Source organism: Xyrauchen texanus, chromosome 37 (genome assembly GCF_025860055.1).
Source record: "Xyrauchen texanus isolate HMW12.3.18 chromosome 37, RBS_HiC_50CHRs, whole genome shotgun sequence".
NCBI lineage: Eukaryota > Metazoa > Chordata > Actinopteri > Cypriniformes > Catostomidae > Xyrauchen > Xyrauchen texanus.
In genome coordinates this window covers 19,741,890-19,762,342 of record NC_068312.1, presented here as the reverse complement: position 1 = coordinate 19,762,342, position 20,453 = coordinate 19,741,890, and the positions used below count along the sequence as shown (strand labels likewise).

General features: G+C 37.6%; 1 protein-coding gene across 4 annotated transcripts in view; it reads right to left on the bottom strand.

The window, feature by feature from the left end:
• Positions 1 to 20,453, bottom strand: part of LOC127630743 (dedicator of cytokinesis protein 8-like) — a 73,921-nt gene that overhangs the window by 31,486 nt on the left and 21,982 nt on the right. For 3 of the 4 annotated variants that reach the window (XM_052108483.1, XM_052108485.1, XM_052108484.1), the window contains 20 exons: positions 19,159 to 19,230; positions 18,875 to 18,983; positions 16,164 to 16,376; positions 15,953 to 16,038; positions 14,218 to 14,284; positions 12,514 to 12,663; positions 11,931 to 12,011; positions 11,624 to 11,783; positions 11,385 to 11,509; positions 9,635 to 9,725; positions 7,714 to 7,876; positions 6,687 to 6,804; positions 6,340 to 6,410; positions 6,106 to 6,250; positions 5,046 to 5,147; positions 4,748 to 4,843; positions 4,020 to 4,254; positions 2,899 to 3,063; positions 1,304 to 1,476; positions 25 to 120 (listed from right to left, as the gene is read on the bottom strand). In XM_052108483.1, the coding sequence (XP_051964443.1) occupies positions 25 to 120; positions 1,304 to 1,476; positions 2,899 to 3,063; positions 4,020 to 4,254; positions 4,748 to 4,843; positions 5,046 to 5,147; positions 6,106 to 6,250; positions 6,340 to 6,410; positions 6,687 to 6,804; positions 7,714 to 7,876; positions 9,635 to 9,725; positions 11,385 to 11,509; positions 11,624 to 11,783; positions 11,931 to 12,011; positions 12,514 to 12,663; positions 14,218 to 14,284; positions 15,953 to 16,038; positions 16,164 to 16,376; positions 18,875 to 18,983; positions 19,159 to 19,230 (2,518 nt within the window). Of the gene's footprint in view, positions 1 to 24; positions 121 to 1,303; positions 1,477 to 2,898; positions 3,064 to 4,019; positions 4,255 to 4,747; positions 4,844 to 5,045; positions 5,148 to 6,105; positions 6,251 to 6,339; positions 6,411 to 6,686; positions 6,805 to 7,713; positions 7,877 to 9,634; positions 9,726 to 11,384; positions 11,510 to 11,623; positions 11,784 to 11,930; positions 12,012 to 12,513; positions 12,664 to 14,217; positions 14,285 to 15,952; positions 16,039 to 16,163; positions 16,377 to 18,874; positions 18,984 to 19,158; positions 19,231 to 20,453 lie in introns of those variants that run through there. The other variant, XM_052108486.1, reaches the window with a different exon arrangement.

Here is a 20,453-nt window from a genome sequence, read left to right as displayed (position 1 = left end):
AAAAGAGGCAAGTTAAACAGGCACCTTTTTGTTTGCAGGTCGTGTGCTTCCAGTGGAGTTCTGAGAAGAGTTGGGGACGTTTAGAGCTGTGGCCATTCGACTGCCTTGATGATTTATACCCTGATGGCAATCAAAACATCAGAGCAATAAGAAAGAATGCAAAGTGTGCCAGTTTGTTTCTGTGTGTTTACAGTACACACTCGGTATACTATAGGTGCTTCCAATCCGCACACTTCTGCACTACTCTGTGCCATATTGTAGTGTAAGAAGTGCAAGTAGTATGTTAAAGAGGTCATAACATGCCTTTTTTTATGTGTTCCTTGAGGTTCACTTATAATATTAGTAAAATTTTGGCACACACAAACAGTCACATATTTGTAAAACATGATCATTTTCCACCCTCATTCTGTTTTGGTCCTCCTTCTCCTTTCTCCTTTGAGGTGGCTGTGGCTCAGTTGGTAGAGCCACTAATCGCAGGGTTGGTGAATTGGTGAATGAGTCACAGTGTAAAGCGCTTTGAATACCGTTAAGGTTAAATAGGCGCTATATAAGTACCATTTAAGAGTTGACAGTAAATGGCCACTGTTATGACTGGCTCTCTGCTCTTGGCTGACTTGCTCTCTACTTGCCATCTCACTGCTTACCGCTACTGGGCAGGGCTACAGAGCTGATGAAGTAAAGTAGGTGTTGATGTGTTGTTGAGGAGGTGTTCAGATGCAAATGTCTACAACAGTGTGACATCACAATGTGGAGGAAGTAGAGAACAAGTCATTTTTGTTAAAAGATCAAGAAAAATTGGATTCCTCACCACTTTTACATTGAAAATGCAACCAAAATAATATACTAAGTGTACCTGGAAGATACACTTCTTCAACCGTCAAAATGGGGTATGGAATGTCAGTACTCGTGGCTGGTTGGACAGCTAGCAAAACTTCAGTGAAGACAGCACCTCATAAATATAAGTCATGTACTTTACCATCACCCCAAGCCGTGTGAATAAAGTATGTACGTTGTTTGAGATACAAGTGTTGAACTGAGGTTGGCTAATGTGCTAAAGCTAGACAACACATCGCATATGTTTGAAAATTCACTTCCATCAGCTGTTAAATAGCAAATGCTTCAGTGTAGGAAAAAAAGGCAAGTATTCCATTTGGTACGGTACTACATTTTGATCACATCATGGCTGAAAGCATGTAAGTGCACAGTGCATCATTGGGGACACAGCTCATGTTCCATTAGCTAATAAGCTGCAGCTCAAGCTTTTGAGCAAGTTTTGGAACTGTGTATAGTTGCATTTGTGTACCTTTCCAAGAATGTTAGTGACCTCTGTGTCCTCTGGGCTCTGCGGTGCTGGTATATCAGGGTTGCTGCTAGATCGAATCCTTGACTGAAGCAGCATGAAGCCTACCGTATTGGCTGTGGCTCGAGTCAGAGTGCTGTATCGGCTCTCTGGGTGAGCCATCAGGCCTCCCGAGCCTGGTGAACATAAGACACAGATCTGTGACAAACATCCACATAATAAGTCCCTAATCACATAAAGAATCTGAGTCTGCTTCTCACTAAAAAAATAAAAAAAAATAAACTGCTTTGGAATAGCGTAGTATTGCAATGCTGCAGGTAAAAATTATTTAATTGCCAGGGTTATTATAGTTTTTTATTTAGCTTTTTTTTTCTATTTTATTGAAGTTTTTCCTTTCAATTTAGTTTAGTTTTTCAGTGATTTCTAGTTTCAGTTTAGCTTTAGTTGTTCAGTGCATTTAGTTTATTTTAGTTTTAGTAATTTAGGGCTGTCAAAGTTAATGTATTAATCAATATCATTTAAATATGTGTTGTCAATTCATTTTCAAGTTATTAAAAAACAATATTTAGAGTCAGGAAAATATATTTTAGTTTAATATTTTACAATGATTTTTAATTTTTATTTCAGTTACTGTGTATACAGTAATTTCAGTAATTATATAAATTCAGTAACAATTCAGCAATTGTGAATAAATATATTTGATTTTCTGTGTGGTTGATATTATGTGTATCTTGTGATCATGCATTTTAGATATTCACTTTGACTTTATAATACCATGTTGGTTTGAGCTGGCCATGTGTAAATTATATCAAACGTATGCTTGATCGAACAACACACTATAATGTTAGGATAGTCTGTGAATATTTCAGTAAGTGGTTTTGTGTATTGGTATCTTAATTTTGTATTGGTATCTTTTTTTTAAACAGTAACTATATATAATGTGTATCCTCTTTAATGTATTTTAATACGCATATATTGATATCTTCATTCTTCTGCTCCCATTAGGGGTTGCCACAGCGGACCATCTGTGATCCACATATTTGACCTGGCACAGGTTAAGCTGGATGCCCTTCCTGACACTACCCCCAGTGGCTGGGGGACTCTCACTCACACCTACGGGCAATTTTAGGGTCTCCAATTCACTTAACCGGCATGTTTTTGGACTTGTGGGGGAAACCGGAGCACCCGAAGGAAACACACGAACACAGGGACAACATATAAACTCCACACAGAAAGGCCCAGTTGATCTGGGACTAAAACCTGGGACCTTCTTGCTGTGAGGCGACAGTGCTAACCACTGAGCCACCGTGCCACCCAATATGTATATCTTGATAAAAAAATAAATACGAAGAGTTATGGTAAGTTATTTAGGTCCACTCTGAGCTATAAATGGGATCAGGTGCACCGCTTGAACTTGGAAACCCATGAAAATGTAAAACGTTTGGTTCTAACACTGAGCACTTTTTTAAATTAAGGTTTTGTTTCTACAGACATTGTGTGTAAGCTTTTCCTTTCATTCTATTTCAGTTACTGACAATGTTAAGTTTTCATCTCACAGTATTTTTCGTTACTGGTAATAAAACTGGTCACAGCCCTACCTGTGCTGTGGATCTCATATTGGGTGTCTGGCAAACGGAACACAAAGTACAGGTATGTTGCTAGGAGACAGTTTCTGCCCTGATGGTCCTTTGCCAGCTCCTGACTGTTGTGAAGGCTGTTGACGACTGATACCACTGACTCAAATGCGATCTGGGCCAGATTTGCTGCACAAAACAAGATAACAAATACCACCCTGTAAAACCAGCTGACAATCATTCCAGCAAGATTGTAAGGGTTATAAGTTATTGTTCAAGAAGACCCTGGCACTTGTGTGCTAAAAATAGGGATTTGTTTTCATCTAAATCGTTTCAACCATCTTTACTATGTTCTATGGGGTGAAGTTAAAAGAACAGTTCTGAAATAAAAAAATTTAAATTCTCTCATCATTTACTCACCCTCATGCCATCCCAGATGTGTATGACTTTCTTTCTTCTGCTGAACACAAACAAATATTTATAGAAACATATCTGAGCTCTGTTGGTCAATTCAATAAAAGTAAATGATGTTTGAAATTTGAAGCTCCAAAAAAGGCATAAATGCAGCATAAAAGTAATCTATACAACTCCTGTGGTTTAATTCCGTATCTTCTGAAGCTATATCATATGTGTGGCTGAAAATAGAAAAATATTTTAGTACTTTTTTTTACTATAAATTCTCCTCCCTGCCCAGTAGGTGGCAATATACACAAAGAATCTGAATCGCCAAAAACAAAAGAAGAATGTGAAGGTGAAAGTGGAGATTTATAGTAAAAGAAGAACTTAAACATTGATCTGTTTCTCACCCACACATATCATATCAAATATGAAAACACTGATTTAACAAACAGAGTATGTATTATGTATATATATATATATATATATATATATATATATATATATATATATATACGTTTATGCTGCCTTTATGTGCTTTTTTGTCCTTTAAAGTTATGGCCACTATTTACATGCATTTTATGTACCTTCAGAGCTGAGATATTCTTCTAAAAATCTTTGTTTTTGTTCAGCAGAAGAAAGAAAGTCACACATCTGCGATGGCATGAGGGCAAGTAAATTATATAAAAAAATTATAATTTTTGGAACCATTTTAAAACCCATTGCTTCTCTTTCTTCTTGAAACGCACCAGTCTGTCCTCCGATGACCATGGGTTGCATGATGAGACGGAAAAGCTTGTCCAGGACCTGATGGAGAAACAGCACCAGAGGCTCCAGGCCGGAGGAGGACAGTGAGATGATGCTCAGCTTCAGTTCGTGCTCAAACATGCTCTCCGGGATCTTCTCATCACCTACTCGGAGGGGGAATGTGGTTTTTCCCTCCAGGGCATGACACAGAGTAAAGAAACGTTCCAGATGACTGTCCTGTGATTGAGGAAACAGAGATGGTGTAGAGAGAGGCCAGTATATGACCTTTGATAACTGGCATGCCATTGAATAAATGCGTGTAACTTTTACACCACTGGGTGCACCAAGTAAAATTGCAAACTAATGATTGTTTTCAATCAGCTTTCACAAAAACTATCCCTGTCTGTCACTGGTCCTGCCCCAAAATCACACCATTGGTTGGGCCAATATTGCTATGTCGGGCTAATTCGGATACTCAAACAAACACAGCAATGTTGAAAGCACCACATTGTTACACTTTATGGTTAAATCATCCAACAAATGACTTGCTTATAGCTGCCTTTGCATATTAAGCAAAGGAGAACATATTGCTATAAATAATAAAAAAAAATCAAATGAAATAAAAATCGCACATTCGCTAAATAATTTAATGACTAATTCAATGAACGTTCTAAAATCCAGACATTTTCTAATCCTAAAAGAGTACTACAAGGTGAGTTGTGTGCATTACCTGTGTTTGGACTGAGGACACAGCTTGTAATTCAAGGTTGAACAGTCCTTTATGATTTTCCAGCCACTTGACTGGAGGTACTTGAGTTGGCAATTTCTAAAATCATATAAATTATTGGTCATCAAAATGACCAACAATACACAATCTATTAAAGAAAATGATCACACACACACACACAGTCATAGAAGAGTCATAGAACCTGTGCCCAAACGAGACATCTTTTCAAGTAACAAATGTAAATGATCTCTTTAGAAACATATATACAAAAAAGACAAATGGATGAAATAGTTGCCTGCACCTCAGGGAAATGCAGCGAGTAGTTGACAGGAAGTTTGTCCAGAATGATTGGTAGACACTGCTGTCCAGTATGCAGCCTGTCATTGTTCAGTAAGGGTAACCACTGCAAAGAGTACAGCAGGAAATATACGCATGACATTTACATGTTGTATGTCTCTGCTTGTTTAAGGTAGTTTGTACAGAGAAACCCTCTCAAGAAGATCCTTGTTATCAATATGATTTGAGAATGTTCAAAAGAACATGTTTTGTACAAAGCAGTAAGTTAACATCTGATTAGTGAGCAAGAAATAGTGCAGAATCTTAAAGGAATAGTTGAACCAAAAATGAAAATTCTTGCATGATTTACTCACCCTCATGCCATCCCACATGTTTAAGACTTTCTTTCATCTGCAGAACACAAAACATTTTTTTAGAAGAATATCTTTGCTCTGAAGGTCCAAACAAGTGAATGGGTATCAAAATTGTGAAGTTTGAAAGGCAGCATGAAAGTAATCAATATGACTCCAGTGGTTAAATCCATGTCTTCAGAAGTGATATGATAGATGTGGGTGAGAGACAGATCAATATACAGTACAAGTTATTTTTACAATAAATTCTCCTCCCTGCCAAGTGGGTGGCAATATGCACAAAGAATGTGAATCACCAAAAACATGTGAAAGTGAAAGTAGAGATTTATAGTTAAAAAGGACTTAAATGTTGATCTATCTCTCTCAAACACCTATCATATCAATCTGAAGACATGGATTTAACCACGGATGCGTGTGGATTACTTTTATGCTGCCTTGCCTTTGTGCATTTTGGAGCTTCAAAGTTTGGTGACCATTCACTTGCACTGTATGGACCAACAGAGCTGAGATATTCTTCTAAAAATCTTCCTTTTTGTTTAGGAGAAGGTCATATACATCTGGAATGGCATGAGGAAATGATACGAGAAATTTCATTTTTGGGTGTACTATCCCCTTTAAATATTTCATATTCATTTTCTTTGATTTTCTTTACTCTTTTTTTTACAATCCTAAAACTTGTTTTATTTCCAGGGTTTGAACTGTTGAGTCACTCACTGAATATCCAATCAGAGTTTCTACACTGCCTGTCTGGTTCTGTTTCTGCTGGCAGCTGATGTGGTAGAAGGTGAAGAGCAGGTGGTGTTTCTCTGTTAAACGGGCTGGCATGCGGATCTTCACCTCGTCATAGAAATCTGGAGACCTGAGGTAGAGATGGTAACTGCTCTCACACTGCCCTTACATCTGCTTTAAATACTGATTAGTGGAAATGTTATGAGAGACAATGATTACCTGTTGTGGTATGTGACAGGGGTGTAAATCTCTAGAAGAAGCTCAGGGCTGCTTGATTTTCCATAGATTACCTTTGTATAGAAAACAAAGTAAGATGAGGAAGATAACATTGTATAACATCTTCTAAGAATAATGTTAAATATTACAAATGTCTTGAATAAAATATAGCTTAATAGCTTAACTTAAGACCATCCTCTCTGGCTGCACATATTTTGTAAAAATATACAGCAGGATATGCACAGAAGTGTACCACTGCAAGGTTTTGTAAGATAACCGCAGAAATATAAATGATTGTATGTGCTTTGGTGTGGTACATGTGTGTGATTGTGCACGTGTGTTGCACTCACAGGCATGGCACAGCTAGGGTCCTCACCACTCATGAACTGGATTTTAACTGTAATGTTTCTGGCAGAAGTTAAACGGTTGGTAAAATTCAGCCTCAGAGGATACAAATACAGCAGGTTTCTGGAACATAATTTATATACAACTTGTTAAAGGATGAAGGAAAAAAAAGCTCTGCAGTTATTTGCAGAGAACCTTTATTATTCCCTTTGGAATACATAATTATGTGTAGTAACATTAATTGAACATTAGATGGCGCACAACACTTATAGTTCAACATTAAAAACAAGGAAGGCCCTGGGCATGCATTTTTACTCCTTTCTGGTTATAGACTATGAGTGACTAATCATATCAGTCACAGTTCTACCCTTCAAAGAATTTTGTTGAAATGTATTACTCAGAACTAAGATTTAATGAAGGTTGATGATTATTCAATGCATCCCCGTTTTGCTAGTTTTTGACCTGAAAATTTAGTCAAAGTCAACAAATGAACACTGGCCTTATATACTTTCTTAATACAAGTTCCCGGTCTCCCTGGTGTACATTAATCTAAAGAAAAATACTAAAAGTTTTAATCTTCATCTGAAACAACTTTTTAGCTGACATCATGAATTCCTATTAGGCCACGTCCACACCAACACATTTTCAGTTGAAAACAAATGGATTTTTCTACACTAGTCCTCTCAACCACACAGGAATGCCATTTTCCTCCACTGAAAACGAAGACATTCGAAAACGCTCTCAAGTACCCCTTACTTTGGAAGTTTTCAACCGAAAAGTGTTGATGTGGCTTCACTTTCACCTTCCCTCCAACCATCTGGCTCCATTCTGGTATGTACAGTAATGTCCACTTTTCAAAACCAATCAATTCCTGATGATTAAAGTCAAATCCTGCCGCACATTTTTCTCTTTTACAGTACTATACTGTCTCAGAAATACATCAAATTACAATAGTAATTTGGCTTGTGAACAGAGTTTTATGTTGACATTGTGTGTGTGTGTGTGTGTGTGTGTGTGTGTGTGTGTACTCACCTATATATATTGTGAGGCACATAGACTTCGCTGGAAGGGAACTCCAGCACCTCTTTAACTGCGCGTGGATTTTTCTCAGACACAGGCTTCACTGGAATCATTTCAGGAGACAGACATCCAGGCACTGTCTCTGGCACTGGAGACACTTCCAGTTTCAGATAGCCTGTCAAACATTAAACGCATATACAGTATATACCATTATGCAACAGTATGATTATGAGCCGGACATAATATCTACATTTGCATGCTGTGGACTTTCTTACCTAAAGCAACTTCAGGGCAATTTAGAGTGAAGCGGAGTGGTTAAAAAACTAAAAAAACTAAATGCAGTGCAACAGAAATAAAGCTGCCTCAGGATGCATTTTAAAATGTTTAAGACAAAGGCAGCAATTCAAAGTCGTCCTTCTAGCGCAGGGGTTCTCAACGGGGGCATTCAAAGGATGCCAGGGGGTTCTGAGAGCAAATAAGTTGAGGGGGGGCGTTAGGTCAGCTCTCCAAGTTCTCCAATATACGGGTTGGTACATATTTGTACCACGGTCATCTGAAGTATCTGGTTTAATGGCACCAAATAGACAGGTGGAGTAACAACCTCCGCTAATGCAACTGTATGGCTCTGTAGATGGCTTCACGGACAGAGCAGCACGAGCCCAGAGCAGGTGCATTTTTATTCGCAGACTGATCTCAATCTATCAAAAGCACACTTCTGATCATTACAGCCCTGCGAGTACAAAGGCGCAAGATGTGGAAACCATTAGCATTCAGCACAGAATTCTCTGGTGCAAACCTCTATGAAAACCCTCGGTGAGTGAACTACTTAAACCGCATTAAATGGCCCAAAATACTAAATAGGACTGACAAGATGAACAAGAGAAAACACTGTGACATGCACACATTTCAAGTCTTTTCACACATCACCACCCTTGAATTTACTATAGCAACACTAAATGTACTTTAGGCAGAAACAGATACATAATAAATTATCATATCACTTCAGCTCTATTGTAAAAGGCTACATTAGGGGACTGAGGGAATGTAATTCATTTTTTACTACTTATAAATGTTTATATTTTGTATTAAGTGTTTTTAAATGTGTTTAGGGTAGACCTACTGTTTATAATAGTTTATAATTGAATCAATAAAAACCTAATGAAAGGAGAGCAGAATAATTTAGCCTCATAAATCCAACTCAAAATCAATGCAGCTGTAGAATGAGCATTGCAATGGGACCGTATGCTAAATTATTGGTCATTTCAAGTATATGTTAAATATAATAATAATAATAATAATAATAATAATAATAATAATGTCACTTTCATTATTAGTTTGTCCTCAGAATTGTCATTTTATAGGCCCCAGATATATCCCTCCATCTTCTTGCATTCAAGAAACGCAAGGTCATCCAAAAAAGCTTGAGAACATCTGGTCTAGCATATTTTAACAGAAAACCGTGCAGACGGACAAAAAAAAAAAAATCTAAAACTGCTTTTTACAGTACATTTTTTCACAAAAGGGCCAAAAGTCCATGAGTCATTCTCACTCCTGAAGTAGCTTTTTAAATGATCATAAGAAAATATGAGTGTCTATGGGATTTTTTCATCTGATTTAATGATCACCAGGTGAAAATATTCTGTCTACAAATCTTAGAAAAGCAATAAAACACCTCTTGTAAACAAGTCACATGCTTTCAGGTATCATACATACCCGTAGCACAAAGAGTACTGGCTTATTTATGTTCTGAATTACTTTGTCTAATAATTTGGTTTAGGCATTTCACCCTGTCTAGGACAACTACTTTTGGCTTACTTTTGACTTTTAAAAAGAGCACAACATTAACCAAAGCAGTGCAAGATCAGGTCGTTTGATAATGTTTCTGAGGAAACAGCTTGAGCAGCAAACAGGAACAGTTAGAGATGCTCCTCACCAGGTATGATTTTAACACGTCGCTGACTGGAAGACCTTTTGATGTCCGCCAGGAATTTAAACAGGTCCTCGTCACTTAGACGCTCTCCTTCCTGTCAAACACACAGGAAACAGTCACTGTGCTTAAGCTGACTCATCAAAGCATTGAGCAAATTCAACATCTTTTTTAAGAAGTGTTCTCATACTTTTGAAGGAGAACTGCAGAATCAGTCTTCAGTTAAAATGATACACTGTGATACAAGCTAGAGCTATTTGAAGGACACAGACACCGATTTATCTGGAGAATGTGAAGAATGGAATAACGCACACAAGGCGACCAACTAAAATTTAATAATTTCAGCAAAAACATTTTCACAATGCTCACTGATAAGGGACAACATATTTTATTATTTTTTAATTCTGAATTAATTTGAAATGGATATATTGTAGACAAAGGCCTCAGCTAACAAATCATGTAAGGGAACGGGCTTTTATGAAAAAAAAAATATAATAATAATAATTTTAAAAAAATCTGATAATTGACATTTATTCACTTCATAACTTACATCTTACTGTAATTTGTGTACTTTGTCAGACACACTAAAAAGCATAATATTTTCATTAAATCCATCCAACAAGAGTGCAAAGTCTTTAATTATCTAATAATAGTGTTCATTAAAGCAGTTAAGGGATCAAATACATTCTATAAAATGTTTTTCTGTTTTCAAACTATTCTGAAAATTCTGATGGTTGACAAATTTTAATATTTTTCCATCTTAACCATGTGTTGTACACTGAAGCTATTTCCTTTTTTCCTCAGTTAAAGCTGCCTCTATAACCTAAACTAAAATCCCAAAATGTATCCCACAATTATAACAGAAACGATCATATTTGGAATGATTTAGTTACATGTGCTTCCAAGTATAGAGCATGCATTTGAAAACATTATAATTAAATGATTGTAAAAATATAAGTAATAAATGCCCCGAGTATACACATTTCCATTAGATTGAACTTTTCCAGTATTTTTATCATTATGTATTTCTTGATTTTTTTAAATAAAGATGACTTATTATATGCAAGACATATTTTGCCCCTTATCTCACGAATCAGTGAGTTCATTTAATGAAGATGGATTTTTAAGTAAGCTGCACTGAAATAAATATTTCAAGTCAAAATGCACCCTTTTTAATTCAACATGAAAATTATTTAAATGCACATTATTCCTAACAAGAAGAAAAATGTTTGACTTTGTAATCTTCAATAAAAATATAATGATTTGCTCCACACCAGAAATGACTGTCCTTTTCGTCTGAGAAGTTAAATGGATATTACATAGGTTGTGAACTGCATTTCATGTTGACTTTAAAACTGAATTGCCAGGTTGAGATGTAGCAAAACTAGGATTCAGTGATTAATCAGAAACTTTGAAAAAAAAACTCAGTTCTGTGTATTTCTGTGTAACTTTGATCAGAATGTTTTAAAGGGTAGAACTGTGGCTGATATAATTAGTCACTCATCCTCAAATCCTCCTCTCTCACCACTTGTCATATAGAGGCAACCACACCCAACTAACGGCACTGGTCCATTCTAGTATAGATGTATAAAATATCATTTCATTTAGAAATACATCACATTATGGAAGCAAAATGGATTGTGAATGCGGTTTCATGTTGCCTTCAAACTCACACGATGTGGCAAACCATAGGCCATGCAATACAATGAGCAATTAACCTAGATATAAAATGAAACATTTAAAACATTGGCAATACCTGCTTAATAAATGTGCATGAGCTGACAGCTGGTTTAAAGCCACACAGGTTGTAATTCTCCTCCATCATGCAGAATCTGTCAGAGTTACGCCTGGGCAGACCCTTCCTGTCCAGACTACCCCTACCTGTATTAAAATCAGAAAACTACATCGCTCACAAATATACCAGCAAACTTGTGCAAAATAATAAATATAATGTGCTTGTTTTTTGCTACTTGATTCATTTGTCTCTGGTTTTACCATTGATACTGTCTGCATCAGCCGTGTCTCGTTCCAGTGTGGCAGAGTTGATGGCACTCATGATGTTAACTGTGGCAAAGGCAAATGGCATCCTGTATCGGCCCAGCCGCTGACAGAACCCCTCCGCCTGACTCCTCAACTTCTCCAGCTTCTCTCTGTTCTGATGGACACAGACAAGGCATGGAGCTTCAAACAAACACAGTGACTCCTCTTATTGTAGTATACTCTAATTCTTTCTCATTAATAAATAACAGGACTTAATCATTTGTGAAAGAACTGACTGAAAAGAGGTGTTTTTCATGGTTACCTTAGCAGATTCACTCTCTTTCATTACCATGTATGGTTCAGCACAATCACCGATCTCTCCCTGCTGAAGAACCTTCTCAATCTACAACACATACACACCATTACCAGCACTCTCTTTATCATTTTATTAATCAATCTAATAATTCCCATGATCAATATCATGAAAATCATCACCACCAGCAGTGGTTGACCAACATGGGTTCTTCAACTGGCCTCTAGAGAGCAGGGCATATAATGCTGATATGAAATACAATTTAATAATAGCAAATGAGATGCAACATTTTGCTTATTTTACACAATAGAGTCAGAGGATGTAACTTCTAAATATTCATTAGATTCATCAAAATTCACGAAAAAAAAATTTAACAGCTAATGTTTAATAGAAACACATACAAAATCTCAAAATGACCTGCTGGCCGATATACTGGTCTATCACCAATCAATACAAATATTTACAAAAATAACAAAATGTCAAGATATTAAAGTTATGCATTTAATTTCAGCACCTACCTTCTATTGTAATCAATTTCAATAATTTCTAATATGATGGCAAATGCAATGACAGAGCTCATGATCAACACTACCTTAATGACCAGATAGATGTCTGGAGAGGGGTAGGAGATGGAGAAAATCGCTGCTCTGGCCAAAGAGGAAGCGTCAATGTGAGGAGTGTGGGGTCGCAGGAAGCCCTTGAACTGATCTGAGTTCAGGTCAAAGTGAAAGTTCTCTGAAATCTAAATCAATAAATGAATATGCTATTCAAGTTATACAGTACGTACAGTATAAATATTTATGACTCAACTGGCCTGTTAATGGTTTAATAACTAAAGAAACAACAATGAAATCAATTATGAAACAATTCCTCATGAAAGTATGAAAAAATAAAATGTCTTCATATTTTATAAAATTTTTACGAGAGCAAATCAGAATGGAAAGAGAGCTCATCAATTATTATTAGTACAGTTTGTCCCTAAATTAAATCTGAACATCACTCCATCTGATGAAAGTCATCTTTAAAATTGTAATATATCAATTTAAGCATTACAGAGGCATTTCAAGAATGTTAAATGCTGCTTTTTCATAATGTTTTTTTAGTGCCTCTAAAATGGGTTATTCCTCACATAAAAACATCAAGCCACAGAAAAAGCCCCATGCTGCATCAAGTCCATATTTAGCATGAATCAGCTGACCTGTCGCCTCCGAGCGAAACAGGATATTAAGCTTCTTCAGTCAGAGCTAAAGAGGATTAATGTAATACTTGAGGATATTCCCTTGGAATATGATGTCTGCTGTCTGTCTGTTTAATATAGAAATGCGGATGGCACTGCATTTACAGTTTGCATTACACTGTAACATGCTGATTTCTGAGGTTCTACGACTCTCAGTCCATTTCACTCTTAAATTTATGGTAAAGAATGGCAGTGCATATTAATACGCTGCACAGCGATGCAGAGAGTGTTTTGTGTTCAGTGGCCTTCAAGAGACCTCTGTCCATTTCCACTCCTTTACAGTTCCTTGCTATAGGTGTCTGCACACACACTTAAAAGAAATTAATAACAGAGGATGTTTGGGCCTGGGTAGCTCAACAAGTGTTGATGCTGGCTACCAGCCCTAGATTTACGAGTTCGAATCCAGGGTGTGCTGAGTAATTCCAGCCAGGTCTCCTAAGCAACCAAAATTGGGTCAGTTGCTAGGGAGGGTAGATTTACATGGGGTAACCTCCTCATGGTCGCGATTAGTGGTTCTCGCTCTAAAAGGGACACGTGGTAAGTTGTGTGTGGATCAAGGAGAGTAGCTTGAGCCTCCAAATGCTGGGAGTCTCCGTGGGGTCATGCACAACAAGCCACGTGATAAGATGCGTGGATTGACTGCCTCAGAAGCAGAGGCATCTGAGACTTGTCCTCCACCACCCGGATTGAGGTGAGTAACAGCACCACCACGAGGACCAAGTAGTGGGAATTGGGCATGCCAAATTGGGGAGAAAACAACAAAAAAAACAGAGGATGTTGATTTCGCTTTTGACAAAACAACACGTGTGCCTGTGGATAATGAAAATCCTTGGCTCTTATTAATATCCAGCTCTGTACAGAATGTGGGATGTGTGAGGACTGTCAAGAACAAGTTTTATTAATTATGTGTCTACTGTGACAATGCTAATAAAATGTTTGAGGAGGAATTTCTGTTGTTTGCTTACAGCAGGGTTTAAACAACAGGGTCAAAATGTAAAAGCTACATCACATATTTGAGTTTGTCATTTATAGCTTTCAAGATAACCACCAGAAACTGACCTTCTTCTTCTCTTTCAGGTCATAGAGGGCCATGGTTGCAAAAAGAGGCTCAATTTCAATCTCAAATCTGTAGAAGAAAAAAGCAGTGTAAACAACCAAATGCAAATAGTTATTACCTTCTCTCAAAATAATATATACTGTACATCCATATACCTTCTCTACAAAAGAAACATTTTGTTCAACTTAACATCATGTTAGGGTTATGTATTCAAATACAGTACACATTTAACATTAATTTATAATAATCTTGAAATACATAATACCAATCACATGTGCTAGAGAGCTTTGCACAGCTGTCTAGGTAATGCATGCTACCTAAATAAGTAAATTGCGACATATCGATCTGGTAACCTTGATACAAGTTAGGCCCTAAGGCAATATTTATATACACTACTACAGGAAGCCAGATATGAACGCCGGTTCATTGTAGGGTGCTTCTTCAACTTCAGGCACTTTTAGCACTGTGGAATTCTAGAAAGTAAAGTCTAGTTATAAAAAAAGAACACTCTCACATTCAACAGTGTATGTGAATATGTCACACAAGATTTATGTCATTTTTTCTACAAGTCATGAAAATTGCCACCACAGCATCATTTTCACTACATCTCAATTTCTGTATTTGTGTTTATGTGTGGAAATAACGGTGATGTAAATTACATTTGTAACACTTTTGCAATTAAATGGTCACCTCCTTTGTCTTAGTAACCCTAATTTCGTAGCTAAAATTTTATGTATTGACGCTGACTACAACCCCTAGAGTTGCAAGTTCGAATCCAGGGTGTGCTGAGTGACTCCAGCCAGGTCTCCCAAGCAACCAAATTTGCCTGGTTGCTAGGAAGGGTAGAGTCACATGGGGTAACCTCCTCATGGTCATGATTAGAGTTTATCGCTCTTAATTGGGTGCGTGGTAAGTTGTGCATGGATCATGGAGAATAGCATGAGCTTCCACATGCTGTGAGTCTCCGTGGTGTCATGCACAACGAGCCACATGATAAGATGCGTGGATTGACTGCCTCAGAAGCTGAGGCAACTGAGACTTGTCCTCCACCACCCGGATTGAGGTGAGTTACCGCGCCACCACGAGGACCTACTAAGTAGTGGGAATTGGGCATGCCAAATTGGGAGGGGGAAAAAAAAAAACATTTATTGTGGCAAAATTGTTTGATGTGGTTGAAATTACGCTAACTGTAGGACAATTGTAATTTTCACACAATAAATATTATAATCTTTAATGCTTAAGATTATTAAAAGATAATTTTTATAATGGATTTTTATAATTTAATATTGAAAATCTGGGTCTGGAACAATGCTAAAACAATTAAATCAATATATAAAAAGCATTTGAAAAGTACCAAAAATAAACGAAGGCCTAGTGAAAAGTCTCCAAGTCAGTTTTAATGTGACCTTCACATAACTAAAAGAAAACAAAAATGAAATCTGTTAGCTCTAATAAAAACAACCCCTAGGGCATGAAATTGAAGTTGAAGACAAACCCCGCAATGGCAATTACAGTGTTTGTATAGAATAGAATGAATAGAAAATATAATGAATACTTTGGAGAGATGAAGGTTCCAGCAAAAAGTGATGGTTTAGGGGAAAGTCCACAAAGCTTAGGAATAAACAAAAATGTTACTTTATAGTTTCCAGGTTCAAACTTTAGTCAACTGTTAGTTTAATATCAGGCCAACCATTCAGAGAACATAAGCAATAACTATGGGTATTAAAGGAGTATTACTTGATGGTCTGGCATCGCACAAGTATCCTCTGTCCAAAGTGCTCCCTGGGACAGTCGGGAATGGGACGAATCGCTACTGCATCCTCCTGCACGCAGTGAATTGAATCTTTCATGTCTTATATCAACAACTCAATGTTTAATCTTGGGCAACCAACTGAGTTTGACTTGTTTTTTCCCCCTTAGTCTTTATGTAAAAGTTAGTTATCTGCACCTCATCAGAAGGTGGGTAGAGGCCGAAGAGTTCAGGGTAGCGGTAGCTCTGTCTGGCCTCTTGATTGAAGTGATCCAGCTCCTCAGAGTTGCTGAAGCGCAGGAGGTTCTCCACACGACAGTCCGGCTGCAGGGCCCGCAAGTTGAAGTCTGAGGAGGTTAGAGTGGTTCGAGCCATTTCATCACATAGTGCTGTAAGGGATGGAGTCTTTTCCTGAGGGATAAAATAGGCAATATGGAAGAATGTCAAGATATCACTGTATGCAAACTATGTCACAACTTGACAAAAGAGCATTGTCCAATTCAATAAACTGTCTTTTTGTAAAAGATTATTTCCCTCTTTTGCCATTAGGTGTGTATGATTATTGCATATACAAACTGATTCCTCAGATTGGATCAGTTGCCTATACTTATGAAAGAGCCATAATGTGTGTATTTTAAAGCAGCTTCTTCTATTTAAAGTTTCTTACTGTAACTATGATTTTTCATAGGATTCAGGACTCAAAATTATTCTCTGACTTTATGCCACAAATGGTGTCGGTACAGCTTAAATTGTATTGAACCTTAAACATCCTTTATGTATTTTCTATTATTTTGTCTTGTGTGACTATTAACTGAACTAGCAGTGCCTCCTTAAGTGCAGTTGCTTTTTTGTGGCAATCTATCGGCCGTAAATGTGAGCAAATAGCCAGGGGAGTTCTATATAATATTGAGACTAATGCCTTTTTTCAGGAAAACCATAAGCCTTTGGGATGGATGAATTCTCAAAACCCTAAGACAGATTTCTATTAATCGCCAAATATAAGAACCTTATGCACTGGCTTTGATAGTGGGCATAATGCAGGGTTCCCAAGATACATTCTATTCTGTGGGACAGACCTTCCTGTATCATTTGCATTCCTATTTTACTTTCTTAAAAGGATAGCTCACCCAAACACTAAAATCTGTCATAATTTACTTGTTTACCTTCATGTTGTTTCAAACCCCCATCACATTTTTCCTTTGTTAAACACAAAAGGTAATATTAGACAGTATGTTAGTCTCAGTCACCATTCAGTTCAATGGCATCATTGCGTTAATCCATATGTGGCAGAGCGGAGTGCGGGTCCGGGTCGTGATCCTACACACCCAGTCCTGTATTAGGCTAATTAAGCCTCCGTGAGGGATAAAGGTCGACTGCAGGGGATCGTGCGGGACAGAGAGATCGTTAACGGACATGTCCGTCATGTGTGTGTTTATGTTGTCTTTTAAGTTTATCATTAAACTATTATTTATATTGAAAAGCCGGTTCTCGCCTCTTCCTTTCCATTGATCACGTTACACACACATCTGCAGTCGACCTTTATCCCTCACGGAGGCATAATTAGCCTAATACGGGACCAGGTGTGTAGGATCACGACCCGGCCCCGTCCTCCGCCCTGCCACACCATACAATAAATATAAATAGTGACAGAAGCCATCATTGTCATACAGGTTTGGAATAACATGAGAGTTTTGGGTGAACTATCCCATTAAAGACACACATCACAGAAGAGAGCTGGCAAGCTGTCTTCGATACTCCTCTGGATTGCTAATAACCCATGCAGTAAATGCTGAGGCCCTTTAAAGGTTCTAAACTAAGAGAGGGTCAGGGTGTTCCTGCAGGTTTTGAATCTAAACTCCTGAAAAATACATGGCATGAAACAAATTATTTTGGTTTGGATAATTAAGTCTTGGCAAGTCGTAGGGGTGAAAGCATAAGGACAGAATGAATATTCACGTCTCATTATGTCCCCGTATGAACAGGAGTGAGTCAGAGCCAAGATTGTCGGCATGGGGGGAAAAAAAAAAGAGAAAAAAGATTACCTACTTTCCCTTAGCGATAGGGGAACAAAAAATATATTTAAAGTTTATATTTATATTTATTTTAGCTCACAACATTATACTTACATTCTAAATCCAAAACGTAATACTTTTAGTTACATGAATGTTTTGTTTTGTTTGCAAGAAAATGAATCATCCTGCAGCATTAAGTCAACAACCACTCAATTATTTCAATTCACCCAAAATGAAAACCCATAACATGCCAAGAACTTATCTAAAGAAAGTCTATAAGTTGTTTCATCTGTAAGAATGTCTGTACAGATTGTTTGCACAGCTACAGCAAGGGTATTCATTTAACGATGAACATGTATAAGAATTCCCTGAAGTCGCTTTTTTGTACTGATGTGCCTATACTCAACGCAAAGTCAATGGTTCTTTGATTAACTTAAGTCCAATGACGGTGAATGAGAAACATTTGAGAAAAAGATCTTGAGATATTCTTAAAAAAAAAAAAAAAGGAAACGTAATACTACTGTGTCACAACCCAAATAACATTATAAAATGATATCGTTAGGTCCCTGATGAATCCCACTGCAACTTCCCCTTTTTAATGTTCCGTTTATTTCTCTACATCAAATTATATACTAATGCATTTCTTTTGCATATCTTTTGTGGTTGGGAGTGAAAACAGACACAATGGGATGGGTGGTGACACCTCAGAGGCTTTTACTTAAATAAAAATGCAGAAGTGTATATAGGGCGTGCCACTTTTCAAATAGCAGTGTTGTGTCCTTTAATGATAGTGACACTAATAACAATTCATGCAGTAATCCTAATTAAGTGCTTTGTTACTGCTAAAGCAAATCATATGTATATACAGTAATATGACAGGGTGTAAACTGTGCTTACTGGTTGCTCTGGTTTGTCAGTTTGAACATCAGACTCGAACGTCTGCCTCTGCAAAACTTTATTTGCATCTGTCCTCTCTGAATATGCGATCCATCCATACCCCTGAGTTCTATACATAATGCATGAGACAAAAACACAAGCATATAAGTATAACGGTAGCTGTGCGAGTCATACTACCAATCTAATGTCATTTCTTAGTTGTGAGGTAGGATCTTTGAATTTTTTTATTTAATTTTTAAAACTTAGCTCTGAGGAGGGAGAGGAAATGGAGTCTGGGAATTTACCTTCTGCTGACCACCAGCCAGGGTTGAGTGTAACTCTGAACACAGTCCCTCACGTGGGGATCCAGCTCCACTCTGGAGACACACAAAAACACACATTATATCTATACTAACAGCGCCACACTTTGGCTCTGTTTCAAAACCTACATAGCCAGCTGACTTCTAATTTGTTAAAAAGCTAGACTGAGCACAACAAATGGGCATGTGTCTTGAGACGTGTTTAGTTCTATTAACTTCGGTCTTATGCTGCCTTTATGTACTATTGGAATAATCCTACTTTCCACTTCTGAAGTGGTAACAGAATGGTTGCTGATATACATACATGAATATGACCAAAACGGCAATCTGTGTTGATAGTTGTTTTTTGGAACTATCGATTAGTACATCGAAAGTTGTGAAGTGTTTTTCTTTTCTTCTTTTTTTCTCTCTCTCTCTCTCTCTCTCTCTGTGTGTGTGAGGCTGGAGCTGCAGGACTCGACAGTTATCTTGTAAATAATAATTCCACTCAACCTTAATCTGGTGAATATATTATTTACAAAATCTTAATTTAGTAAATACTTACAGTAAGCATAGAGAACATCGTAACAGAGCAAAGTTTCCGGAATTTCGAAGACTCGACTCACAATTGAGTTTGACATTAGCATTTTTCTTTTTTTCATCCCCTTTTCTCCCAATTTGGAATGCCCAATTCCCACTATTTAGTAGGTCCTCATGGTGGCATGGTTACTCACCTCAATCAAGGTGGTAGAGGACAAGTCTCAGTTGCCTCAGCTTCTGAGACCGTCAATCCACGCATCTTAACACGTAGCTCGTTGTGCATGACACCGTGGAGACTCCCAGCATGTGGAGGCTAATGCTACTCTCCACGACCCGCGCACAACTTACCACGCGCCCCACTGAGAGCAAGAACCGCTAATCGTGACCACGAGGAGGTTACCCCATGTGGCTCTACCCTCCCTAGCAGCTGGGCCTATTTGGCTGCTTAGGAGACCAGGCTGGAGTCACTCAGCACACCCTGGATTTGAACTCGCGACTCCAGGGGTGGTAGTCAGCGTCAATACTCGCTGAGTTACCCAGGCCCCGACATTAGAATGTTTCTACACTAACACAGCAATACTCTAAATATACCCAACACAAAAAGATATTTTGTGTAGTAATCTATTTGTAAAATAGTTAAATCTCTTTATCAATAGTTAGATTTTTTTCCAAATTAAATGATGATCTTGGATGGATATCTTTCACAGAATTCATTGCAATGCATTATGGGATTGCCTTCTCCATCACCTTAGAATTTGGCC